At 41.9% G+C, this 27551-nt stretch overlaps 2 protein-coding genes across 10 annotated transcripts; both read right to left on the reverse strand.

The window, feature by feature from the left end:
- Window positions 1-137: 137 nt before the first annotated feature.
- On the reverse strand, window positions 138-21412 carry scube2 (signal peptide, CUB domain, EGF-like 2). Of its 6 annotated transcripts, none has more exons than XM_085907689.1 (23): window positions 21177-21412; window positions 20716-20832; window positions 19657-19782; window positions 18592-18726; window positions 16618-16743; window positions 16408-16524; window positions 14663-14752; window positions 12394-12510; window positions 12144-12266; window positions 11655-11771; window positions 11354-11476; window positions 10960-11076; window positions 9660-9749; window positions 9411-9533; window positions 8494-8661; window positions 7931-8137; window positions 4892-5062; window positions 3857-4024; window positions 3566-3727; window positions 3298-3495; window positions 2952-3104; window positions 2668-2747; window positions 138-1378 (listed from the first exon to the last, which is right to left on the reverse strand). In XM_085907689.1, exons 1-23 carry the CDS (start codon window positions 21262-21264, stop codon window positions 1232-1234), a joined length of 3063 nt encoding a protein of 1020 aa, XP_085763815.1. In that variant the 5' UTR covers window positions 21265-21412; the 3' UTR covers window positions 138-1231. The 6 variants fall into 6 exon arrangements, with proteins under 6 accessions (XP_085763815.1, XP_085763816.1, XP_085763814.1 ...); XM_085907690.1 differs by having other exon boundaries at window positions 7931-8134; window positions 20716-20835; XM_085907688.1 differs by having other exon boundaries at window positions 20716-20835.
- Window positions 21413-22428: 1016 nt separating this feature from the next.
- Window positions 22429-27452, reverse strand: sinhcafl (SIN3-HDAC complex associated factor, like). Of its 4 annotated transcripts, none has more exons than XM_085907695.1 (6): window positions 27302-27452; window positions 26242-26412; window positions 25423-25522; window positions 24836-24950; window positions 24306-24474; window positions 22429-24148 (listed from the first exon to the last, which is right to left on the reverse strand). In XM_085907695.1, exons 2-6 carry the CDS (start codon window positions 26367-26369, stop codon window positions 23956-23958), a joined length of 705 nt encoding a protein of 234 aa, XP_085763821.1. In that variant the 5' UTR covers window positions 26370-26412; window positions 27302-27452; the 3' UTR covers window positions 22429-23955. The 4 variants fall into 4 exon arrangements, with proteins under 4 accessions (XP_085763821.1, XP_085763824.1, XP_085763822.1 ...); XM_085907698.1 differs by having other exon boundaries at window positions 24306-24456; window positions 27302-27441; XM_085907696.1 differs by lacking the exon at window positions 27302-27452 and adding an exon at window positions 26754-27268.
- Between the last annotated feature and the right edge of the window lie 99 nt (window positions 27453-27551).

The following is a 27551-nucleotide window of genomic DNA, read 5'->3' on the forward strand; positions in this document are numbered from 1 at the left end:
TTAGTCTTGCCTAAATTTATAAGACCCTCACCAAAAAAACAATGCAAAGCATCATTTAATACTGCATTTAAAATGTGAATTTGAGCAGATGAAAATCAGTTTTGAAAAAAGTTAAAATAATAAATGACGGAAAAGACTATAAGGTTTCTATCTTTATTTACAGCGTAGTAGATGTACAAAACCATAAAAATACATGCATGCACACACACACACACACACACACACACACACACACACACACACACACACAGAGACACACACACATACACACACACACACGCACGCACACACACACACATCATTTATGACAGGTGAGTAGCTTCTGTTTTACAAGACTTTTCAATGACTTAACTCATTTTACTGTTACCCATAAACATGTCATATTCTCTTAATTGTCAGAAGAGTTTACGGCTGTCTTTGGTTGTTGGTTTACAAAACAAAACAGTGGAGGAAATGAGATGCCCGAATTTCATTGATTCAAAAATTGAACTCTTTTTGGAATTCGGGATATTTTTAAAGTGATTTTCCATAATGTGGAAACTTCTGAAATATGAGTTGCAGTACTATTTGTGAAACATTTTGTCGCTACAATATACTTCACCTAAAACTTTTTACATCATGTACAAAACATTCTTAGGGATAATTGCTTTTTGTGGTTCCACTACTTCCTTTGTAGTGCTAAAGTTCCCAAGATCAACGTTTGTGCTATCATTGTTTCTCTCATTGTGTATTTCTGTCACTTGTCAAAGTAGCCTATGTTAAAACTACATACACACTCTATTTACAATGTCACTGAGTTTCAGTATGTTTACTTTGCTACTCACTTCTCATCAGAACGGCATCAGCAAAAGTTTCCTAGTGTTATAATGAGCGGATTGAGCAATATTCAATGAGATGAATACAGATAAGATGAAAATACAGAAGGCTCGTCAAAGATCATAATGAGACGTATACATCTAAAAGTAGGTTATGCAGTTAATGTAGTCGCTCTGTTTTATACCAACACAAAGTGGCAGAAATGATTCTGATGCTCTATCAAGGACAGAATGTGCCCCCGCTAAAAAGTCCAGTTCAAAAGTCTGCACCCTTCTTTCATTTCTTTTCAGGATTGCTTGCATCGGTTACGTGATCCACTTCAATAGTAAGCATATAACTAGAGAAAACATTGGAACCGGACAAATACTGGGGCCTTCTTTAACTATTCATCAGCATGGTGTCATTCTGCACTCCCTTACGGACGGAGGAACCTCAGGACTTTGGAGCGCAGGAAGCGAATGAAGGATTTGGGGAACATTTCTCGGGATTCTTGTGCCGTGTAGTTGAAGAAGTTTTGTGGGTGTGCCAAAACATCGAACAGGGCCTTCATGAGCTTCTTGTCCTAACATAAGATCATAGGGAAAAATATAAGAAAAATCAAAGTTAATGCTGTGTGTGCTCTAGTGACACAAAGAATATGTAGCATGAGATGTATTTCAAGCAAAAAAATATATATACATTTTGGATACTTCTTACGTACAATAAAAAGTTAATCCGTCAGCAAATGTTGAGGTAACATAAAGTAAGCTAACGGAAGAAAGAACCTAAGAAAATTGTGTAGGTTAGAAATCGCCAGGAACAATTGGTCAATCACATGTCATCACAACCACTAGGAGGCTTATTTGCAAAGAAGTTTGGGAATTGTTATGGTATGATGGAATGTCAGCTATCAACAGCATTACATTTCCCATTGGTTGTAGTTTGCACATGTGCAGAACAGCAATTGGGGGTGTTTGTAACATTTTGACCTGCTCATGTCACTAAATGAAGGTAACTAAACATTTGAAACGACTCAGTACATTTCTACACCAATTCTGCAATTAAATACATATATTGTCGAATAAATCCTTTCTGATCATAAACTTGCAATATTTTTTTTTTTTTTGTGGAAGCAGTATTTTGTGTGTCGGCTTCTATTAGACACTTCACGTTGTGGTCACTGTGTGTATTGTAATATTTCAGCTTCATGAGAGAACAAGAGGCTACTTCATCTTGAATTTGTGGTGGGCCTCTGGAGAAGCTGGCGGTGTGGTGCTGCTCCAAACCAAAACATATTTGTTCTTGTGGCTTGTACGGGAGGGCAGCTACGGTTTGCATGAATGTCTTCATCCTCATGAGAATAAGCACTAAAAAATTGCAAAAGCTAAACTGAAACATGATTTCTTTATCATTATGATTATTATCATTATTATTACTTAAATCCTGACAAATTTTCCTTTCACTTTGCCCAAACCATTGGCACGAGCAGATGCTTCTTGTAGTTCTATCTGTTTCCAAGAGAGGGCAGTGCCCACTTAGACAAACAAACAAACAAAAGAAGTATAGAAATGTCTCTCGGTTCTCAAACTTAATACCGCCTCACAGAGTGGAGGTTTTTAATTCCTAAAACATTTAGTTAGCCACATAATACTGTGCAGTTTGAACATGAACACAGATTAAATACACGAAAATGAAGCACTGATTTGTAATAACAATGATTCCATTCAAATTTACTGTATATACAAGTTAAAATAAATATTGTCCCTAAATAAAATGAAATTTAAGTTCTCAAAAACTAAAAATGCGAACGTTCTGTACATAAAAATTAAATACAACTGAACTGTGGGGGAAAAAAAATCTTTGTATGTATACCTTCAGAATCTCTTGATGGTTCTCAGACGCATATAACCTCCCGTCCCTTACGATGTCCTCTATCAATTCTTGATAATCCTCTAAAAGGAAAAGTCCATTGAGAAAAGTCATAAAGAGCATCCAAGTATAACAAGAATAATTTACATACATATATAGTGGGACAAGAAATGCATTATTTTCTCTCTCTCTCTCTCTCTCACGCTCTCTTCCTCTCACGCTTTCTCTCTCCCTCTCATGCTCTCTCCCTCTCATGCTCTCTCTCTCTTTCTCTCTCTCTCTCTTACCATCATATGTAACATAGGGGACCTGGAAGCCTTTCGCGCTGTTCCCTTCATTGGATCGGAATTGAATCCAGAGCCTCTTGGAGCGAGAGGTGAACGCAATGGGACGCTCGTATGTCTGGCACGTTTCGTAGGTGGTCACAGAGTTTAACAGAGCTGCAAAATTCAACCATACGGCACATCAAGCACACGTGCACAAGATAATCGCACTGTACATTATCATTCAAATTTGGTCGAGATGATAAAAACGGTCTTTTCTGTAGTGTCAAATTTTGCTTCTTATTGTACTAGATTCAACAAAGTTGCAGACAATACAACGATGGGAATAGACTGACACAAAATGACTCACCGCTTTTTCTCATGACTAAGTAGTCTCCACACTCATCCTCGATTGGCAGGAAGATTTCCGGCACCACAATAAGAATCCTGCGTTTGGGTGGCGGATTGATGGTCCACGTGCATTCCACGTTAGCGGGGTAGTTTCCGGGGTAGTTGGGTGACTCGATGTAGCCAGTGAAGTCTCCCAGCTCACCTCCACACTGTCTGTCTGCGAAAAGACAAAGTTTGGTCAACTCCTTGGAATTGTTCCAACAATGCTTGATGATGTACACACATACTTTTACACTGCATGATGCTAGTGGAGCCATCAAAATCAGTGGAGGTGTTTCCAGGGCAGGCAGTGCAGTAGTTCTGACCAAACTCCACCTGAAATGTGCCGGTCGGGCAGCGGATGCAGCGGTGTGTTGTCGTGTTGTAGTAATGGCCAGGAGAGCACTGAACTACAAAGAAAAGAACACGCATGTTAGTCAATCCAGTTGTATCATTGTCTTCAGAGGTAAGTCAAATGAAATCGATTGTCTTGCAAGTGAGGAAAAGTCGATAGGAGTATCGAATAAGAAGCAACACACCTTTGGTCTCACACTCTTGAAAGGTGACGGCACCACTGCGCTTGGTGACCAGGTTACCTCCACAAGGGAAGCAGGTGGTACGTCCCACTTCTGACTGGTACGATCCCAGAGGACACACCAGACAAGGAGTGAAGCCATCTTGGGAGAACTGACCCGGGGGGCACTGACCTGAACACATACACGACTTCATAAGTTGAGCATGAATTTATTCCTGTTTCGGATTGATGTGTTGCAATTGCTTCTATGAAAACAAGAGAGCAGACGTTGGCGGAATAATCATGTTTTGTTTCGGGGTTTTTTTTATCTCCAATCACATCACACGTAGTAGCTGACTAATACAAAGTAGGCGCCTCTGGGAGTATACAGATAAATCTTGTTATTTAGTCTGTCAGGGGAGATGTGGATTTAAGCTATGGCATCACGCCACACGCTGAGTGCGATAACGACAAGCAGGGAGACCAAAACATGGTGGCTCGCCCTCAGCGTTTATTCCCAAAGAAGATAATAAGTTCAGCGGTAAACTCGACTTCTTTCGTCTTACACAAAGCAGAGAATTTCTTACAGTGCATCCTTATCGAGGCACTGTCGCATCCTGTGTGGTTTCTCATCATGAAAAAGTTGGTTACAAGCTGCCTTTTGTATTCCCTGACTTTATCGTTTTACTGTAAACTTCTATTCGTTCACATTATCAAGTTGTAAAAATCTTGAATTCCGTTCAGTGCCTTTTTTAGGGACATTATATGTACTTTCAAGGAAAATGAAAAAACAAATGTGATTTTCATAACTTTAATTTTACTAATGTGTCATCGATTCCATAATGTGCCGAGGATTTCCAGTGGCATTTCTTTTGTTATGGTTATGACTGAGAGAACGAGTATTGTATTAAAATGTATATTTGCAGTTCAGCAATAACCTTCACCTGTTCACTTTTAATTTTACGATATTTTTTTAATAGCATTAACTCAGCCTGTAAGGACTTGGACTTTGGAGTCAGTTTTTGTTCTTCACATTCTTTTACATATTCTACATTTTTACCTCCGCACTCTGAGATGTTTCGAGCTCCAGCCACTTTGGCGACGTCCCTTCCTTCCGGTGCGGGACACACCTCGCAGGACATCTGGCCCTCCTCGTCCTGATATGTACCAGCTGGACACGTCACACACCGCCCTTGCTCGCCATCAAAGTATGTGCCAACACTGCAGCTCACTATTGGACAGGTGGGAAGTGACATTGGTATTTAACACATCCGTGAAGAACCTTGCTAAAAAAAATCGAACTTGTCATGCTTGTGTTTATTTGACAAGGTGAATGTTTTGTCTTGTGGGGAAAAAAAACAAAACACATCCCTTGAATAAAAATAGCCTTGTAATGTGGCGTCTTGGTGCTTATGTACCGGAGCTGGTGTCCTCACAAAACAAAAACAAAGAATTAAAAGAGTCAATGCTAAATGTTGTCTGCACTTGTAATTAACACCCATTTAAAAGCCAGATCAGTATGTGGCGTGTCATTAGAGCACCCCCGCCGCAAAAGCCATGAGAGGGCAAGCCAGACAACAAATAAACCCGTTTGCCCTGCGGCCTCACAAATCAAACGGGCCTGACAGCACTGCGGATTTACGCCATAAACGCAGCACTTCAAGTGTGTAACAAGAACATAAAATTAAAGCAAGCCAGACTTCATCAGCACAGCAGTCGCCTTAAACGGAACCTGACGTGTAGGTGACGAAGCCCGTTATCTTGAAAATCGCACGCAGATTTTCACATTTTAACACGGCAATGATAAGTGCGGCTTTATTCGAAAGCAGTCACAAGCCTCTGTTTTCCAGCAACAAGTACGTTTTGCTTCTGGTATAACTTTGGGAACTTGATGTTCCGAGGAACCCGGCCGGCGCAGTCTCAAAACATTGGAGGAAAATAGCACACTTCGAATTATTTCATCCTGACAAGTGACATTGTGGAAAGCCGCTTCAGCATTACAATATATCCTTGACATCCAGTTTAGGTTCCATGTATTGACTAGTAGGAAGATTTAAATCATCACTGCTTCTAATCAATTTATTTTTGGGTGCAATTGGGATACAAGTTGCCCCTAACATCTGTAATTTATCAGGGAAAACAATAACTAAGCACCACCTTCCACATACAGACATGTAAAGTGAAGTGAACGTATGCATGCTCTTCCTCATATTAGCTAACGTATGATGCAAGACACTTCAAGCCCATCCTGTAAACAACTGTCAAGGGCACATAAAAATGTACAAACCTGATGCTAAATGCATTTATGTAAAAAGCAAAGAGACAAAAGGGCTGCGGGCCTCGCCACAGCTGCCTCCCACTCCTTGATGGAGCTCGGCTGCTGTGTCGCCAAATGACTTTTAATGTCGCCGTAAGCGCTCCAAACACAGAAGCGAATCAAAGAGCGCCTTTCCCTCTTCTTATCTCTTAAAACGCTTAATTAAAGGGACACTTTGCTTGGGTTCCTCCCATTCAGACTGATGCCTGTAATTAATTTAGGAACCACTGTGTGTTATTCTTAAGAACCCGACTCAAGACACTCCATGGTCACAAAGGCATTAATTAATTACGTGTGGTTTGGCAAATTGTTCGATTTTCCCCTTTGAAAGAAAAAAGAAAAAAAATATATATATATACATATATATATATAATTCTCTCAAGAGCGGTTCAATTTTTGGAAGGCCCATTGTTTACTGTGAAAGAGCATGAGGAGCCATCATCGTATTGTCCGAACAGCTTTTATTTGACAGAGGAAAGCAGTGAGAGAAGAGACAGAGTGAGAGTGAAAGAAAGAAAAAAACCTTGAAGCCTTTCAAATGCAAAGAGCGCTTCCATAGAATCCTCCAATTGATGGCCCCAAAGAAGTTTAAAAGACCTTTCACCTCTATTCAAGCCCTCAGTCTTTGCCCACTTGATGACATCGGAAAACACTCGGGTATCACAGTGGTAAAGAGCTGAACCCAATAAAAGGGGTCAGCTTTCTGAATCCCCCCATTCTGCTCGGCCCAATCGCTGCTCGCGCCCATCGGGCCGAGGCCCAAACAGCTGATGCTAATTGATTCCCATGGTGTGGCTGAAGTCAATTCTCTTTAGCAGTTTAGTGGCTGGGGGTCATGCAAAGTGGCCCCAGCTGGGGGGCACTTTGGATGCAGGAGGAGAGCGGGGGGGGCGACCAGCAACACTCAAACTGCCAGCTTGAATCAACAGGACTTCCTAAACAACTTAAAACAAACAAGGGGGAGCTCATTTATAGTCATTTTTCGATACCCTATGTAATAGTTAACCCGAAACCTTCCAACGACGCCACGGTGATCACAACAAAACCAGCTCAAAGGATGAATGCAAATGAAGACGAGCACAACGAAAGTGAAAGTGCACCTCTACAAATTCACTAGAGGCCGCCTCGTGTTGGAGCGCCTCATCGTTCCGAGTGGGCTTTTCAATGAAAGGCACCAAACTACGGAGCTAAGCCAAAATGGAAAGGGGGGGGGGGGGGGTTTAGTAGGAGGGGGAAATATAGCTCCTTTAAGGAGCTGGAGGTTAAGAATGCCTTTCACTCACCCCCACTCTACCTCCGCCACCACCTCTTGTCTCCTAAATTACAAGTCCACCCCTGCCATGGCCAATAGACTGCTTAATGTTGACCTGAAAACTTGAGAGCTGCCGAGCTCACAGACATTAAGTAAACATCAATTATCAGCACCAAAAATTAGAAAGTCATTGAAATAAATCGACACCTTTCCCGATAACACATAGTATGAAGGTAGGACTGTCAGGAAGGCGTCTAATACTGCTTTCTATGCAAATTTGTCTGCGCACACTCATGGTCAACAATGAGGCACTCTAAAGCATCCATGCCCAGCCCAAAGACATCACGTTTTCAATTCTTCACCTTTCCCTACAGTCACAGACAAAAACGAAGCACTCTATCTGCAGTCAGCAGACCATCTGAAGTAAAGTTGCATTTTTTGGCTCATAAACAGGTCGGGCATGCTGATGAATTTATAATAAACACAGTTGAAAGTAATTAAGTCGAAAATAAAGTAGAACGCTAACTCACCACACCTCCTGCCCATCAGCACCTGTCCGGCCACGCAGTGTCCTGCTGCTTCCGACGGCTGCGCCAGATTCTTGGCCAGCTCGTAGTCCGAGCCGGCAAAGTGCAGGTGGAACTGTTCCCGGTTAATGGACTTCCTCAGGGTACGGATAGTCTTCCTAAGTCTTTTCTCAGAGCGTCGTCTCACGCAATTCAGGTCGCAGCCCTCTGCTGAGAGAAGAGCGAGATACCACAACTGTCTCCGGGAGGGGAGGAAAGGTGTCACTTTTGTGATTGGTGTCAACTGATCCCTTCTTGCATGCAAATATGGACATGCATGGAGACAAACACCCTCAAGATACAAACAGGAATAAGTTGTGTCGTTAAACTCCAAACATGAGATGCTTGGGCCCAAAACTAGAGCCCCCCCCCCCCCCCCCCCACCATTGCAACACACACAAAACAGGAGATACTTTAACAGACAGCAGTCGAAGGAGGAGACAAGGAAGCAAAGTCTGTGGGCGCAGGCAGGCAAGCAAGCAGGCAGGCAGGCAGACAAGCAGGCAGGCAGGCAGGCAGAGACCAACCTGTTACCTCCTCTAGGTTCACATCCAGTTCAAACTCGGCGGTGATGGACGAGCCGTCCTCTTCGCCCGCTTTCCTGCCGTGGCGGCTGCGCCCTCGGTGCGCCGACGAGGTGCAGCGCAAGCTCACGTAGCTGAATTGAACGTTCTCGGTGAAGAGAAACCTGCTGTCTGTAGATAGTGGGAGAGCACGGCCCCATCAATTGGCAGTTCAATCAATAAAGGGGATACAAATTGAAGCGGAATGGGACATCCTCGTCGCCATGATGTCACAACGCTCGGATAGGTTTAGCGGCACACAGAAGCCCCTCTGCAAGAACTCAAATATTCATACCACATGTTTTTAACAGCCTGGGCTCAGAGTGGCTTGTAAAGAAGTCTTGCGCTAATTCCATCCTCGCTTATTAGTGGCTACACCGAGACCGTCAGGACAAATCAAACCACATCACTTGGCCCACAAATTTCCTTCACATATGCATCTGCTTTTTGGCTTTGTTTTGAAGCAGCCCTTGTGCTTGCTTGATCTTCTTTATAGAGGGAAGCTCACAAATGTTCTGACTTCTTGGAAGGACCAAATGTCGTTTGAAGCAACAAAGCTTTGTTAAAAGACTTGTTGTCCTTTTAGCCGTGATATTTTATTTCACGGGGAGTCATACGTATATTTTTCATTTTGGTTAACGGTTTATAGATTCAGGCTGTTTGTTTGATTATTTGTAGGATACAAAATTGTGTTCTACAAGGTGCACAATGACTGCATCCCATTTTTTTTACTCATGATTATTCTTTTTTTTTGTCCGCTAATAATTTTGGAGGAATCCTGTATTACTCCAGCCCCGCTTTTGAAGGGCCAATTAGGTTACCAAAAGTCCTTCCTTGCCCAAGTTGAGTGCACTTGTGTTGTATTGTTGCACCGTGTCTACCTGAGCGTGCTGAGTTCAAGCTCTCCCTGAGTCGCTCCTGGCTTCTTTTTAAGTTGCACTTGGTTGTGCCCGACTTGAATGTCGCTGTGGTCTTAATGCGAGGCACACCGAACATCTCTGGAGCTACAGGGAGGAGGGGGGGGTGCAAAAAAAGAAACCCTTGTCAATTTGATCAAAAATAAACATCCAGTGAAAACACCCAAAGCCTGACAATCTTTGAATCGCCCGCCGCCTGTGTTTTGTACTTGCCGAAGCATTGCAAGCCACTGTTGTTCTTTTGTGCGTCAGCCAAGCAGGGCAGGGGCATTCCACAGGTCACAGTGTAGGAATCCTCCGTCCCTGAAAAACACACACAAGAGGCCACGGCACATACAAAAGTTAGGGCCACAAAGGCAAGTGAGCAGCATGTAGGAACACGATGCGTCTGTCTGCGGAAGGATGTTGACGTCTATTTGCACAGCGGATCCCACGGCGGGTTAATGTTTAAATCATGTTTTATAACAACACGACACCATTGAGGCCTTGTTCGCATTCTTGACTGCGGCAGCATGTCATTAAAATGAGGTTTCATTAAATGTACCAGACTAGTGGTGTTTATTATGAGTTTCAAACAGAAAAGCCTCGACAGATTCAGTATCTTGTGAGTGTGTGCATTCATTTGCTATCCTTGATATCTAGCTAATGGTCCATGCACTGGTATACTCTTTGTCCACGCTAGTAGCACCACATTGCTTCTTATCGAAACTCTTTCCAGAAGAGTGGAAACTGTGGATGTTGCAAGGTGGAACTTTTCACTTCCTGTCCATGGCAGGTGTCCCAATTCTTTTGTCCACATTGTGCGGTTAAATGTTTTTTTAGAGTGCAGCTTAGCCTCCGAGTTAACTTGAATGAAGCAGTCAAAAGCGGGGTTGTGGATTGTGTGCGTGTGTGTGTGTGTGTGTGTGTGTGTGTGTGTGTGTGTGTGTGTGTGTGTGTGTGTGTGTGTGTGTGCGTGTGTGTGTGTGAGATCTTACATTTGTGGCATTATTAAAGGCTGTAGTGTGGTGGTGAATGGAAGAATGAGAAATCCTTTTGAACGGCATACAATATGAAACAGATGCAGGAAGTGTTGCGTGGGCTACAAAGGTTAAGCCATCAAGGGCGGCACTGAAGTCAAAAATTGGCATTTGAGTGCCTTTAAAAGCAAACATACATGTTTTTGTTTCAAGAAATTGCTCACAGCTTCAGAATTGCAGGACAACACACACATATACGATATGAAATTTCAAAAGATCTATGCATTCATGTAAGTCGTAACATACGTGATTGTGCCAAACTGCCATAAGTGGAAATGATCTCAGAAAAAGTGTACCATTGATGGTTGAGTTGGATGATTCCAATTAAATGATGATTTCCAATCGATTTTTTTTTTAACATAAGATAATAAATGTATTAAAAAAAAAGAAAAAGTCTGAAATGTTTTTTCTCCAATTCTGGAATGACCATTAAAGGAATATCAGTGAAGAAAATGTTGACCTCTCTATTGAGCGATGGGCCTAATCCAACTCACCACTGCTGATATGAACTTGTGACTGGCACGTCAGGAAGCAGCGGTCACCTCCCTCTTGCTTGCTACAGTTCAAAGTGGGCTTGGAGGCTGCTTTCACAGGTGGTAAACCCTCTGCCTCTAGATAGAAACCACAATAAAACTCCAAGGTAAAAGAGGAACGCGTTGGACAAAGGGGAACCCAATTTCTGGACAGCGTCAGCAGCAAGGCTCTGATTATTTTACAACCGCACACGAGAAACTGAGCGAGGGAGAATACAAGAGAAAAGAGAGCAGAATTCAAAGTATCTCCTGTTTTTTTTTTTGTCCCACACTCCCTCGGTCTTCCAAAAATGTCATACATACTTTGATTTGGTTAAAAATAGCAGCTTATCATGCAGAGGAGGTATTGACTCACCAATACAGTCCTTTTTGTTCCAGTGGAGCTTGTAGCCAGGGTTGCAGGAGCATTCAAACCCACCCTGGGTGTTCTCGCAAGCCTGCTCACAACCGCCATTGTTCACGCTGCATTCATTGATATCTAAGAGGAAAGAGTGGAAGTAAGCTCAAATTGAGAGTTGCAACCGAAAGACACTGAATATTTGCATCCAAACGTTTCAAGATTGAACAAATGTAAGATTCCTTTTGAGGGTCATTGTGCATTTCAGCAAATAGTGCCTGTTCCCCTGCACGCTAACGTTCACCCAGCCTAATCTCACCTCCGCAGTGGGCCAGTCCGTACATGGTGTAGCCTTTGTTGCACAGACACTGGAAGCTACCGGGGGAGTTGACGCACGTGTGATCACACGTCCGCTCAAAGAAACACTCGTCTATATCTGTAATCATAAACCAATCACATGACATAAAAGCAGGGAAAGGGTTCATGAGGAGGGATTTCCCATCCGCCCAGACAAACAGGTGCATTCGATTGAATGCTCAAATGGCTTTGGCGATAATTACAAGGGAGAAGAAAGTCAGATTTTACTCAGAGGTTGTGCAGTCTGGCATTACATGACACATGATAAACTTGCTGGGATGTAAAAGGTGATTTCGATTGCATCCTACACGGAACGTAATAGAGAATAAAAGTGAGAAGTGTTGTCTTACTTCAAAATGACTTCATCAGTCTGAAGAGCATTGTATATTGCTGATTTGTATTTTTTTTTTCCCACATAAAGCAGAAAGGTGCAGCAAGGTGGAGGAGGTACCTTGACACGAGCGTTCATCAGTCAGCAGCTTGAAGCCTTTCCTGCAGTTGCACTCAAAGCTGCCGATGGTGTTCCTGCAGAAGTGATCACAGCCGCCGTTTTGAAGCTCACACTCGTCGATGTCTGCCGAAAAAAAAGGTGTATGCAAAGCATTTGAGGCACAATCTTGAAGCTCATATGGTTTGTCCTAAGATCACACCATCTCTGACAAGAGTGGCAACCGCCTGGCTGATCTGAGAGGCGAACAGACCTTTGCACGTTTTGGCATCCGGCTGCAGTGTGAAGCCAACGGGGCAACTGCAGCGAACGCCCGTCGATGTGTCTTTACAAGTGCAGTCGCAGCCGCCGTTGTTGACTGCGCAGGTCTCTGCAAATGTATGGAAAAGATGAAATCCAGGAATAGACATAACAAGTTCGATGATGGGCAAGATGTGAGTATCCAAGCGACAGTGAAAAGTTTTCCTATTTGTATTTATCAATATGTGAGTCTTGGTTGATGTGTTTTGTTGTACCCTGGATATCTTTTTAGTCATTATTGGATTCTATGACAAAGATTTTGATTAAATTTAACACTTCCATTCCTATTACTGTTCTACATTTAGTAGACTGGTTTCTTTGTTGATGACTAGTTTTCTAACATTCTTTCATTCTGACTTTTTTTTGTTCTACCGCTGCTCATAATGGAGAGGCAAAATCACATGGTTGACTAAAATGTTCACGTTACGCATTGTCAATGATCTTTGGAACCACTCGAAGTTGTCCTCGCAAAGAACACATTGTAGAGTCAGTGGACATAACATTAGGCATACCAGCGCAATCTGATAAGATTCAATGAGCGACAGAATAGTGAAAAAAAATCTGCCTTTACAAAGACAACCAAAAAATGTATCCCGCCGGGTAATCTCCAAATAAGTCAATATGACTGAGCGATTGAACAGCACTTACCAAATGTATTGCCCTGGATTAATAATTGTATACAACATGGCCCACGGTTTAAAAATATATAAATTCACTCTTCGCATAGTACTAGAGGGAACCCCCTACCACTAGGAGTAACACACTTTGAAAATCACGCGAATTATTATTTTGAGTGTCATGTTAATGACTCAAGGATTTAATTCATACGCACATGCTGGTTATTATATGGCCTCATTTTATGTGATTTTTTTTTCCCATCAAAATCTTGTCCCGGTATTCATACAACTGCTCGGTTTTACAAACAAACAAAAGTAAAGTGCCACTCGTCCATTCATCTCCCAGAATTGATGCGCATTCATACGAAGCATTTGGTAAAGTACGTAAAAATGCAATTCAACAGATGGAAAAGCATGTTACTTAATGCAACATGATTTATTTTTAAGTCAATAACGCTCCCGGCTTCAAGAAAAATACGACATAGTTTCAAGATAAACACATGCTGTTTTATGAAACAATTTCACCACATTTTCTTGAACCAGATTTTGGCTTATTCAAGTGACAATCAATAAACAAGCATAAAATAGTTTGAGGGTGACTATTAAATATGCCAAATTAGGTGTAGTGAGACTGTAATTAAACTGGCGTGCTTTTCTTTTGAAGATTGATTATCTTTGTTGACAGTTTTGACTGTCTGGAATCGATTGCTCTGTTTCACATTTTTTCCTCATGAAAATATTGTTTTGGATTTACTCAGACTGGAATGGATTAATCGCGGAAACCGAGTTTCTACTGTTCAGTATGGCAGATTTCACTTATTTCAACGATACCAACACAGGTGTCAAACTTAAGACTCGAGGGCCAGACCGGGCCATCCACATTCCCCGTGGCCCACTAAAGCAAATCATGTGCGTCCACTTCATATTTCTTTCTAAAAGCTGTACCAAAATTGCAAATTGTCTTCACTTTTGTTTATTTTATGATATTGCAATTACTTCTGATTTCTTAACCAGTTATGCATCAATTTGTTGTGTCTATAGTATATGTATAATAATTCAATGAGGCGATTATTCATTGATATGGTTTCAGTCATAACAGTCCTCTGAAGGAAACCATAACGACAATGTGACCGGCAAAGCCCCCGACTTGGAGTGAGCAACAGCTACTAATTAAATGATGATTTAACAATGAACTCCGGATAGGGGGCATTTAATGAAGTGCTGCCGTTGGTTGATTTACAGTTGCTTATGAACTTGAAAGAGCTCATATGGCAGCCACACATTTAGCAAAAGTTTTATGACTAACATGTAAGGAGTGACCTGAAAATCTGTCAAATCCAAAGTGTCGAGACAAGGCTTTCACACTCGAGCCTTCCCAAATGGAAGGAAAATGTGAAATGTACCACACTGTCACAAGTGCATATTTTTCAGGGGGAGAAGCAGTGGGCGAGACGGTGAGTGTGCAGTCATTTCACAGTTTGCTCAAAAAGGCTGAGGAATGCTCTGGTTTACTAGACATTTCGCCTCTTCAACGCCCAGCACTTCCTGGCAGCTCCGCATGCCATCGCACAAGCCAACGGACTGACGTTCAGACTGCTATATTACCCATCAGAAGCCTCCGCTTGACCCGTTTGTCCACCTCGGCGAAGGACGTGGCGTTGTGGTCCGACGACTCTGTGGTGGCCTCGTCTCGCTCTGCGACACAAAGCTCAAAGCTTAGGGCACGCAGTCACTCGTCACGCATACTGCTTGGGCATAAAAAAAGCAAGTCACGATGAGCGCTAATTGCCATTCCACTCACACTGCAAACATGGACGATGGATTGGAAAAGTCTACACACCCCTGTTGCCAGGCTTTTGTGAAGAAAATATGGTTACATCCTCATAACTGTGGCAGGTAGCTGTTTTCCGATTCAACCCATCATATTTAGGATTATGCTACTATTATTATTATTATGCTTTACATATACACACACACACAAACACACAGACACACAGACACACACTATAACAACACTGATGTCCGTGTTCATCACCCAGCATGTTTACACTTGCACTTTTCGGCTATGTGTGTGCCGCTATCTCAGCACAGCGGGAGACCCAATTTGGAAACAAGTCTGCAAAGATGTATGCTTGGACCTCACACACACACACACACGCATGCACACGCACGCACACACACACACATAGTACACGCATAACAGCCGCCACGGTGGAGCAAAGATATCACCTGATATCTGCAGCCTGATCCTTATCCTTCATGGTCCACTCAGAGAGCTTTTCCCTGCTACCATGTTTTCATTCATTCATCAAAATAAGCTCTGACTGACTAAAGAAACAACGTTTGAAACTAAGCTGGCCCCCAGCCTGTGCCTTCGTCGACTTGCGGTCGAGTTTTCGTTCTATTTTGACAGGAAATATGACAAAACATACTAAAAACTATTTTAACAAGCAGTTTTGCCCTGTTACTTCTCCCCTGTGTAGGTCTGAGGTTGGAAAAGATCCTTAGCCCCACTCGCAATATCTGTTTTTATAGCTGCACCATTCCACCAAATGGAAATGTTCTGGATGCCTTTTGTACAACTTCATACACATTTACCCCAAATGAATGTTGACATATTTGGTATCTTTGTAAAGTACTGTATGTAATATCTAAAGAAAATCTACTCATTTGCATCTGCATAGTCTGCATAGCATGAATTCACACTTGACTGACTTTCAAGGACGTCTGCGTGCTTTTTATAGCTTAAACGCCGACTTTAATGAAGTAATAATCTTTAGGGAGTCGTGTCAAAATTACAGCTTTGACAGGTTTGTCGGCTCTTTGTCAAGTTTAGTTCACTGAAATACTAGAAACTTTAACCGCGGAAAGTTGTGATGAATTTTCTTTGAACATGCTCATTTTAAGTTTAAAACAACTGACCAGCATTGTTACGTTTGTCAAGGCAGATTTTTCAACAACTTTTGTATTGGATAGAAGACTTTATAAGAGGCAAGTGATCAAAGTTATAAGTGGTATATACTATCATGCAGTGTACTTGAAAACATAATTCTAATTCTTTATTCCGAGTTGTGGGGATCATATTAAATAAACATTGGAACACTAAGGACCAAACTGTAGATACTTGGAAAGCCTTCTGAGCATTGATTAGCTATCCATGACATCGCACTTAAGGCCCATGTACTGGTATAGTCTACAGTCCAGAAGAGCTGCTTTGATTGGTCATGATTGAAGTCAGCTCTGACCACTCCTACAGGTATGTGGGCGGGTGTGTGTGTGTGTGTGTGTGTGTGCATGTGTGTGTGTGTGCATGACATACCCAAACATGAACATAAGGCTAAAAGACTTACCAACACAAGACCTCCTGTCAGGCTGCATGGTGTACCTGACGTGACATTTGCATATAGGGCCATCATCTGTGTCCTCACAGGTGTGCTGGCATCCCCCGTTGCCATGGTTACACGTCACTACGGGGTTCAACACAAGCAACGATGAGCCACGCAGTCAACGATTTGAAGCCCTGTAACGTTTTTACGTGTGTGTGTGTGCTTCACACGTACAGATGCAACCTTGCTGGTTGCGCGCCAGCTCGAACCCCGGGCGACACTCGCAGGCCACGCCCCCCTTGGGTGTTTCTTTGCAGATGTGGGCGCAGCCGTGCTCCTTATTCATACAGTTGAGGCCCTCTGAGATGCACAGAGGAACACAATGAGACTCTACAGTGAGCGAGCAGCTCCAAACACAAGGCACTCATACTGAGAGATTAGCACGGGTCTGATTGTTCTCACCTTTTGGAAATATCCAAAAGCATTAGTTGGCATGTTTTTTTAAATTAATATAATACAGTGGTGATGCCTTAAACTACATGTGTAGGTCGTCTTGTGTTGCAAATCATCTTTTCCCATTGAAATGAATGGACATGACATTAATCAGTTCCGGTCAAAAGTTCAACAAATAATTTTTGTTATGTGTAATAATGAGATAAAGTAGCACTCCAAAATTATACTTATGTCTAAATTTATATAAACATAGTCATTCAAAGAAATTCAACAGTTGCACACTTTGGCCACCTGAGGGCAGTATACGACCAGCAGACGAATATAAACGCAAATATGGATCCCACTTGAAGTCGAAATCATGCCTCTTAATAGTAGCCAATCATATTGCACACCCTTACGTTGCTGAGAACAACCTAATTTAAGTAAAAAATTGGACCGACTTAAGACGGGTCAATTTGACCCAGTTTCCTGGGTCAGTCCAATATTTACCCTAGATAAGGTTGTTTTTACCTCAACATTTTAAGGGTGTGCAATATGATTGGCTACTCAGCAATATGATTGGCGACTCAGTTTTAAGGGTGCAGCCGGGTGTCTCTTGCAATCAAGTGAAATTCATAGTAACGCTTCACTGAGATGTCTTAACTCCTCTTTCAGCTCGTCAGTACAGCACTAATATAAGTGACTCTATGCAGAGGATAAAGAAGATATGACTGGGAATACTGTCTGTCTACATGTTGTGGTCATTGTGTTCGATTCACTGCTTATCGGGTAGGCAAATTAGTGTGAGTATTAAGTTAAAGGACTGAAGAACTATCATTGTATAGTTGGACAATGAAATTACGAGTGATGAATTGTTTAATATTTGCCAAACCGCTGCTTCGTGTAAAGTGTGTTGAGTTGCATTCACTGCCACTGTAAAGGGTGAATAAGCCATTCCGGAGGATACAGTCAAACGGTCCTTGCGTGCGCTACCGGCCTTCCCTTGATGCTTTCAGCTGGAAAAATGAGGTATGGAGCATTTGTAAAGATGGGTCACAGCTGAGCGGCCAGGTCCTCGGGATTTAAAAGGCCTGTCGGGACCCGATGGAGTGGAGAGCACAAAGGCGCTCCAGTGTGATGTGTGACACAGAGCACCACAGGGACGAGTGTTGCACATATTAACTTGTTTTGTTCTCGGTGATGCAGACATCCTTTTTCCCACAGCGTGTTGCCGCTGTGGATGAAAAGCGAAGGAGATGGAAGCCAGCTTGAAGCTGTCAGGCCGCATCGAACCCCATTGAAGCTTTCGACGTGGATGTGAATTTGTTACTCAGAAGGAGACACAAGCATACTCAAATCTCACGTCAAAGTTTGAATGCTGACGGAAGTGCATGTGTGTACGGAAAGGCGTTTGATCGTTTATTCAATAAATAACATGTTTTGGTCCCTTGATGCTCACAACAATAAAGATCTGAATTACAGGCAACCATCTGACGGTTTTACAAACGTCTTTTTGCCGTTTTTATCTTTGGAAAAGAGCGCAATATTGGTAAATTGGCAGTAGCAGTTTTTATTTTTACAAAAGAGAGCAATATTGGCAATTTGGCATTATCTTTGCCTTATACTGCCATGTGTCAAAACATATGAAAAACAACAGCAACAAAAACAGCAAAAACAATAATCAATCGATTTAAAGTATTTCATTTGAATATGTCAATTTTAAAAATATGAAGGATGTGGAATAAGTATTCAATTTGCATGGTGTTGCGCACTCACCAACAGAGCGGTGGATGCACGTGTGCTGGTTGTCACTGAGGAAGAAGCCATCTTTGCAGCGGCACTCGTAGCTGCCCATGGTGTTGACACAAGTGTGCTGGCAGCCGCCGTTGTTGAACTTACATTCGTCCACATCTGAAATTCAAAGTCAGAGCCATTCATCGGGTGTCTGCAAACCACCAAGCGGGTGGACATTTGTGGCTCGTCAACCGGTTCTTTTTAGCTGCCCACGGTATATAAAAACTCAAATGAAAATTTGGCGCCACCAATATGTCGTCGAAATAAAAAGAAAGTGTACACACCTCTGTAGAAATGCCAGGTTTTTGTGATAAACCAAATGCAGACCAAGATACATTTCAAAGCTGTATCCACCATTAACCTACAACTCTGTTGTGTGTCAAATTTATAAGACATTTTACAGGGACTTTTCCAGGAGGAAATAAAAAAAAAAAGAAGAATAAAATGTAATGTGATTGCAAAAGTGTGCACACCCCCTTATAACAGGAAGTATGACTGGGATCAGAATCAACCAGAATCCAATTACAACTCATCTTAAAAGTCAGTGAGCATAAAGTGCCTCTGGATAACCCCAAATATTGTTCAGTTGTTCTAGTACACTTTTACAGACTTTTTTTCCACATATGTATTGTCAATTTTTGATTATTTTTATGTACATGAATAAATGGTTAATTAAATTAAGGTGGAAAAATGTCAACCCTGGCATTGTTTAACGTTTCTATATACAGCCCATTGGTAGAAAAAGTCTGGACACCCCCTGGGTCAACTCAATCAGCAAATGCAAATCCAGAACATCATTGTTTTGTTGAATCCCCCAAACATACGGTTTTTCACCCCCTCAAGCTCATTTCATTTCAGACATAAATATTTATCTGACTTTTGAGACAGCGCATGAACAAAACCAAAACTATTTGTATTAGGTTACATTTTCTCTCTGAGTGTGAGTTTGAAAACAAGAAAAGAACTCCAGCCTCAGTGTGAGAAAGCTCGCACAGAGCCAAGACAAATGTGATGTGTGCCATCAAAATCGCCCCCAGCTGATCTTACCTAAACAGTTGTGACCATCGTGGGCCAAATTGAAGCCGTCGTAGCAAGTGCAGCGATAATTTCCAGGTATATTGTTGCATTCGTGTACACAGCCGCCATTGTACTCCAAGTCGCATTCATCAATGTCTGGAGAGTAAGCAACACATAAATCATTGCGGTTGAGTAACAGGAGTACAAGCTAATGATGCTTTGCTATGAAGGGTCGTCGAGGACAAATTGTAATTCCACGACTCGTGTACACGACTGAAAAGCTCACCCCTAATTGAAACACCCACATCCACACGACTGTAACGCTTCCTACTAAAGCGCTCTCACACACAATCCTAAATGGCTCTCACACAAACAATTAAAATGATCTCATACGAGCTACTGAAATGGGCTAACGCACACAACTAAATGAAATGAACCACTGAGATTTGCTGAGAGTTTTTCCCACTCAGATGTACGACATTGAAATGCTTTTACACCAATGCTCCCCGTGACACAACCCAAGTCTTCTTACACGCATAACTGAAATGATCTCCCGCACACTACTGACATTCTATTGCTCATAGACACGACTGAATTGCTCTCTCACACGTTACTGTAATGCGCTCACGCGCACCGCTGAAACATCTCACACACGACTGAAATGCTCTCATGCGCATTCTGAAAGACTAATTCACACGAGTAGAAAACGCTGTCACCCCACAACAAACTTTCCACACACACTCTCATACACACCGGTGAAAGGCTCTAACACAATTCCCTCAAACACAAAACACTTTCATACCTGAAATTCACATGCACACCTTTAAACACACTACTGAAACAATTTATAGTAGGAAAACACTCCCTGAAACACTCTCATCCTTCTAAAGAATTTCACTCAAATTCACTCATATACACTAGTGGACCACTCTCATACACACTGCTGGATATTTTCCACTTGAATAGACTTCAGAAACGCACTACTACTGTATTTTTGGAGTGATTGAGTAGTACGTGTAAGAGGTCAACCTGGATGACGCCCCCCCCCCCGACCCCCAATGGTGATATGATGCTACGTGCACACATTACCTTCACAATGTTGGCCGTCTCCTTTAAAGCCTGCTTTGCATGTGCACTTGTATGAGCTCTGAGTCGTCTGACAAATAGCATCTATGTGACAGCCATCACTGCCCTCTGCACATGGGTCTGCTTGGAATACCATACATACAGTACAGTCAATATGGATGCAAATACGGAGGGGGGAAAAAAAAAAGTATTGCCAAAGTAATCAGGTAAAAAATACATACATGCATTAGAGAAAACCAGATGTACACATTAGCTTCGCAATCATAAAGTAAACATGGGCAAAGAGGAAAGAAGAGCGCACTCTTGAAAGCGTGCGTAAAGAAGCCGTCTCAAACACACGCACACACATAAACACGCGTTCACATACGCGTGTGCGCGCGAGCACAGACACGCACATACATACATATACATATGTACACGCGCACGCACGGACACACACGCACGCACGCACGCCATAGTCCCACCTCGAATCTCTGGAAGCGCAGCACTTTGGCGACTATTTAACAAGAGCAAAAACAAACAAAAGTCCCTTGTAGCCCAAATAGCTCCCATGGTGATACGATCCAAGTTTAGAGGTCTGCTCAAAAGGACGCGTACGCACTGGAGTCGTGACCGAGCGTCCGCCTCATTTTCATTCTAGCCTGTCAATCTGCCTCACAAGGGCCTTTTGAAAAGAGAAAGGAGTGAGTAATAGTGAATGTGTGGGTCTGCCTCTGTATGCGCGCGCGCGCGCGTGTGCGTGGATGTACGCCCGAGGGAGCGAGAATGAGGGCGTGCGCGTGTGCGCGTACATGGGAGTGAGGAGAGAGAGGAAAGGCTTTTGAAGCGGTGCAGAGTCAAGGTGATGTATTAACTTGTACATTACCGGAAATAGTTTATACAAAATAAAAGCTTGAAATGCCCGTTCAGCAAGAATGCTTTTAGTTATAAAAAGAATCAATCCACTGTCGGACGTGTGTGTTGTGTTACTTGATGGGATTTGTCTTTGAAAAGCTCCGCAAACGTTTAATGTGCGCAATGCTTTGTAAAATCAGCAATAATAAACTACAAAACTAGAAAAGCAAACATTTAGTGTTAGTGTAACTAACACAATAGTTTTTCCATTGGCTAACAGGTTGTTTGCTAATTTAGTTGCAAACATAAATATGGCAATAACCTGACCTAACGACGCGGTTACTTAGCAACCGTTTTATCACTCAACCGGAAACTTTAAGCAGCCGCAATAAAAAGCCATACGTATATATTTGTGTTACAGAATAGTAAGAGGACGTTACCTTGGCTGGATGCGGTTACTTTTCCTATTTCATAGTTAATGTTAATAGGAAAATACATATAATATTTTACACGCAAATGACCACCTGGCTGATGTTTCGGTACCTTTTGCAGATTTTGTTCTCTCACAAGCGTTCTAAAGTTTAGAGAAGGTCAAAATAAGTTCCATTGTAACAGCTACGGTGCTTGTTAGGTTTAAGTTAATCCTGAAAATACACCAAAAGTATCTGTGTGTCGTTTTAAATGGTAAAACCTGTTTGTCTCGGTGCGTAAATAAATCTGATTTGATTTTTTTTTTTTTTTAACGAAAATAATAATACCGCCAACCAACTACCACTGTACAGTAAACCAATAAATCAATAAGAATCACGTTTCAAATTTCTTGACTTTGTTTTGTCAAGATAGCTACCGGGCGCCATCCAGCGGTGAAGACAAATATCTCAATGACATCCTTTAATTTTTATTTTACCTTATTACAGTACAGCTCTACGCGGTGGTACAGTATACAAAAAGAATTGGAAAAACATTACAAGCTTGCATGTTCAACAGAAGTGCGCAAAAACATTTGGGAAAAACGCTTTAAACCAGCTGTCAGTTAAAAAAAAAAAAAAAGCTTTGCAATAAATAAATATAAATTACATGAGAGGATAAGGTTAGGTAATCCGTTAAGGCACATCTCAATTTCAAAAATGCACCTGCCAAAAAAGCTTATCAAGCAGTTTAAAAGGAGCCAGCCTCCTTTCAATGAGAACCTTAACAAAATAAAATAGCCCTGCCACAGCAAAACCAGTTCTGATGGTTTAGAAAAAGAAATCAAATAAAAAAAAAAGAAAAAAGGGGAGGGGGGGGGGGGGGGGGCAAAGACAGCATGCCATGGCTATCACAGTGCAACCTGAGCATCATCAACATTAGAAATATTTGGGACAATAACAATGAATGGTGATTATGGGCTCTTTATACAATTCAATTTGGTAGATTCAGGACCAAGGTCACTTAAAGCTGGAAAACAGCAAGTGACCGAAAGCCACACATTCAAAACGTCTGCATAGTTTTTGACAGTTGACATGACAAATCACATGCAGTCACCTACGCACACTATTTCGAACATATTACATTTCCCTGAACTTTATACCAAATAAAAATACATACGCTTTAATTTAGCTTCATTGTCAATAGGGATGGTAAACTTAATTAGCATGAAAAGCCTATGTAGTGGTTCCCCATTCTTGCAAACAAAATTGTTTCTGTGGACCACAACTGTATGTATTAACAAAACAAAAAAAAAATCATTTCATTGGTGGCTGTACAAAAGGAATAAATACACAATTTGTTCCCCCTAAAAGGCAGAGAAACATACTGCATGTATTTTCTAATCACATCTATTCCGATCAATGTGCTCTGAGTATTGGGGGGGAAAAAAAGTTCCAAGTTGTAACATGCTTCATTTGCCAAAAACCTCACTTCTACAAAAATATTAAAATCTAATTTAATTCAATTTTCTCCCTGCTTGTCGCTAACATTCACCCTCGTATGTACTTTACTAAAAGGTCACGTGAACCAGACAAAGGTTTGCAGCATCATGTGAAGTCATAACTCCCGAGGGTGGGCTAGTTCTAGAAATAGCTGGTGTTTTCCAAAATGCAAATTACGAAAAAATAGAACAGTCTTGATATGTATGAAAGTGACCAAATATTTACAAATGAACCACACAAATAACCGAAAATATACAAATGAGTTTTAACAAAAATTTCTCCTCTTCCTATAAATAAAACTAATGCCCATAAGTTCTTTTTTTTTTTAATCATTTTTGTGTTTTGTATTAAAAAAAATATATACAAAAGTTAAAATAATACCCATATGAAAAAAAGAAAAATCATCTAACCAAGTGATCTAATGAAAACGGGGGGGGGGAAGGGAAGTCTGCCACTGGAGACAAATTCCGGGTGAGTTCCTTGGACAACATTTTCGAGGTTAAACGAGAGCCATCACCAGGTTTCTTTCTTCCGGAAGTTGTGGCGGGAGTGCTTCCGGATGGAGGGAGGGAACTTGTGTGGATGTCAGCGTCTTCTGCGTTTTGGAATTGCAGCAGGGCTTGAAGATCCGGGGATCGATGATCACCTCTCCAAAGCGGCCCTTGTACACGATCCCGCAGCACACTTTTTGCCTGCACAAGAAAAAGAAACAACATGAGAAAACTCATTATTGTTCGAGACTTTGTAAACAGAGAAGGCGTTTAGAGTGTAGTCGTTCACAGGATGCAGATACGTCTTAACAACTTGTCATGACTGACATTTTCCAGTAGAAGAAGTAAAAGTCATCACCTTTTCCAGTAGGAGCGGTCCAAGAAAGAGAAAGCGGTAGGTGAAGAGCGCCTCTGTTTGGACTCTACGTCCGAGCCGTCATCGGACAGATTGCTGTAGCTGGGCGACTGGGCGGGAGACACGCTGGAGGTGGTGCTGTGAGCATCCGAATCTGCTTGCAAAACAAGACCTTTAGTCAAAAGGAGAGATCGGACGCAACGTGTGGTTATTGATTCAACAGTGGTTAGGTCAGCAAGGACTGAACGCGAAGGTTTTGTTATCCAATCAGATTTCAGCCCGATTGTGTTGCCATGTCAATTTAATCCACCAAGGTCATCCAGAATCAGCGGTGCTGCCTGATGTAACAAACCACCAGCAACTGGACACTTTCTAAATTTGAGAATCAGCATCACTGCTGGTGAGTATGATGACGAGTATATATGTATACATAGTTATGCATATTTATAACTACTGACAAATACTTTCACTGCCATGCAGCAATTTGTCCTTCTCTCACACGCAAATGTAGCTCAGTAGATGGATGGACTCACTTTGTCTCTTTAACTTGTGAAGCCTCTTCAGCTTGCTTTTCTTCTTGCCGTCGCTATTCTTGATCTTTTTGGGTTTTGTTACTTTGAAGCCTGGTCCAGCTCTGGCATCCACCACCTGTATTATGTCAGACAAAACAGAACACAGTATTTGATGAGGTGAAAAGCAAAGGTGACACGACACTGCATTCTCCACAAATCATTCTGGAAGCCGACACACACACAAAAAAAATATTTTAAAATGTATGGGGAAAAATTGTATCCAAATCTATTTCCTCATTGTCTTCATCACATTCCATGTTTCTCCTGTCCATCTTCTTTGGTCTTATAAAGACCAAGATCTCAGCAGAGGTTACCTTTGCCCCCTCCCTAATATCTATTTACATTGTAGTGCTCTCTGCAACTGCACAAAACTATAACAATTAGGGAGTTAAAATTACACAGACATTCTCAAATATAGGGAATACAATTCAAATGTCAAAAAAGACATACTGAAGAAAAAGTACAGACACCTGAAAAGTCTTCTTAAGCACAATAATGATTTTTTTATTTTTTTACTTAATACATAAAGGAGGGGAAATGTGACTTACATGGTTCCAGTTCTTCTTGGAACCATTGGGAAGTTTCTTCCATCTCTTCACCAACAACACACAGGCATTGCAGATGTCTCCAACACGGTCCTCCGACAACCTATCAATGAATCAGTGATTCTTTGATTTCTAACACCAAGTACGACAATCATGACAAACAGTTTTTGAAGCTCTTTCAGCAGATCATCTGAGTCTTGCAAACTTGGGGACTTCCATCTCTGTTCTCAACCAGCTAGCCCAACTGCTCACATGCTACGGACCTAAGTGAGCTTGGGGAGTCTATGGTTTTGAGGTTATTAGTCGTAGTCTTTGCAGGTCAAGGGGCAACAATTGATATATAAAAAAAATAAAATAGTCATTATCAATGACTGACATTTTTAGACAGATGTATTGGACAAATTTAGTAATTGAATAATCCACAATAAACAATGTTCCTTTCATCCATTCTCAATTTGAAACAATGCTCAATTTTTAATAAATGAATTGACTGAATTTATATTTTTTTTTTTAAATGAGTTGCAATTCTAGTTGCATGACTGAAAATAACCAATTGTAAGCCCCCAAAAGATGCACAGTTTGAACGTGAACACTTGTGCATCAATATATGACAATAAAAAACTTGGATGATTCAATTCAAATGTATTGCACACAAATTAAATCCCAATTTATATATACCTGTACATATGAGCTTACCACCAAATGTAGAGAATAGGTTCATACTAAAAAGTCGATGACTAGAGTCTTGCCACACTTTGACAATCACGACCATACCAAAACACCAAAAGAAAATAATAAAGGAGCACAAGTGTGACATGTTACCCAAAACAGAGCCGGAACGTGTCTTCATATCGACTGCTGTCTGTGAAACGCGAGCTGGATGACTTGGTCTTGCAGATGCAACAGCCGTCGTTACTCCGGTAGATCTTTGACTTGTGAAAGCCAAACATAGTCTTCCTTCTTTTTGTAGCTCGTTGCACACGTAAAAAGAACCTGGACGACGAACACACAAATAAGCGCTCGTTCAACGAGTCGTGCACAAGAAACGTACGCTCTGAGCTGCGCTGCGCTGCACACTGGCGCTCACCACCATTGTGCAGGGGGGCGGTCCCCGCACCGAGCACACGTTAAAAGATTAAAGTAGCGTTTTTCACTTCGATGCGTGAGACTCAAATTGAGATCTTTAGACAACTGAACTCAAATACTTATGCTTAACTGGGCTACTTTTTGCAAAAACGGACCATCTGATGTCGATTTAAATACAGCTCAATTATGGCTTCACAGGAAACCAAACATGACTTTTAAACTCAAACTGCAAGGCGACATCCACCCACCAACTGACAACGACGGCGCTTCTGCACACCGTTGATAGCACGCAACATAGTTGAATGTAAAAAAAAGTGTAAATATCATTTTTAAAAATCTGTCGATCTCTTTCGACAACCGAGTGCAAAGACAAGCTGGTCGCGTCTATCGGAGAAACAAAAAGCTACTCGGGACGATTTGTTGAAGCATCAAACACTTGGTTCCAACACGGACAACTTTGTTTCACTTTGGGTTATTTACTCCAGCTGGATGTCTCGGTCAAAAGGCGAAACGTCGCGCAAAGATCGGTGTTCCCTTTAAATTTAAACTTTTGCTGCCCCGCTAGAGCGCCAAATGTGTCTCATTGTTGTTAGCTGTTAGCATGCTGGCTCGCCCGCACCACGCCATGCTGCCATTCACTTCCATTGTCAGCGGCTCTTTGTGCAGCCCACACGCCACTAGAGACGACAACTACACAGTCAACATTAAACAACATTCTCAGTTCACTTCACCCTAAACACATTAGCACCATTTTACCAATGTCAACACAACGTAAAGGAAATAAACGGCGACTTACCGATGAAAAACTTTGAATCTTCGCCGTTTTCTTGTCACGCACTGCGCATGCTCCTTACTACGACTGCATACAGCTGGACATTAAAATACGATTAGCATAAAAAGACCGAATGAAGCGAAGCGCGGGAGCGCACGATGACCAAATAAGGCGTGCAGGCTTTGGGTTTGAACTGGGCTCGACCAATCGGAGACAAGCAAAGACTAGTAGAATGCTGGGAGTTGTGGTGAACGGCTCGGCAGGAGCGTTGTTG

Source organism: Syngnathus leptorhynchus, chromosome 3 (genome assembly GCF_054491065.1).
Source record: "Syngnathus leptorhynchus isolate UIUO chromosome 3, UIUO_Slep, whole genome shotgun sequence".
Lineage (NCBI taxonomy): Eukaryota > Metazoa > Chordata > Actinopteri > Syngnathiformes > Syngnathidae > Syngnathus > Syngnathus leptorhynchus.

Excerpts from the sequence above, each read along its gene's own strand:
- sinhcafl (XM_085907695.1), bottom strand. The coding sequence starts at position 26,369 with ATGTTTGGCTTTCACAAGTCAAAGATCTACCGGAGTAACGACGGCTGT. Across the intron at positions 24,475-24,835 it reads TCACAAGTTAAAGAGACAAA|GTCTTGTTTTGCAAGCAGAT; the intron begins GTGAGTCCATCC and ends TTTTGACTAAAG. Across the intron at positions 24,149-24,305 it reads GACCGCTCCTACTGGAAAAG|GCAAAAAGTGTGCTGCGGGA; the intron begins GTGATGACTTTT and ends TTTCTTGTGCAG.
- scube2 (XM_085907688.1), bottom strand. The coding sequence starts at position 21,264 with ATGGGAGCTATTTGGGCTACAAGGGACTTTTGTTTGTTTTTGCTCTTG. Across the intron at positions 12,511-14,662 it reads CAAGCGGAGGCTTCTGATGG|AGACCTGCGCAGTCAACAAC; the intron begins GTAATATAGCAG and ends ATACATTTGCAG. Across the intron at positions 3,728-3,856 it reads TCAAGAGTGTGAGACCAAAG|TTCAGTGCTCTCCTGGCCAT; the intron begins GTGTGTTGCTTC and ends TTTTCTTTGTAG.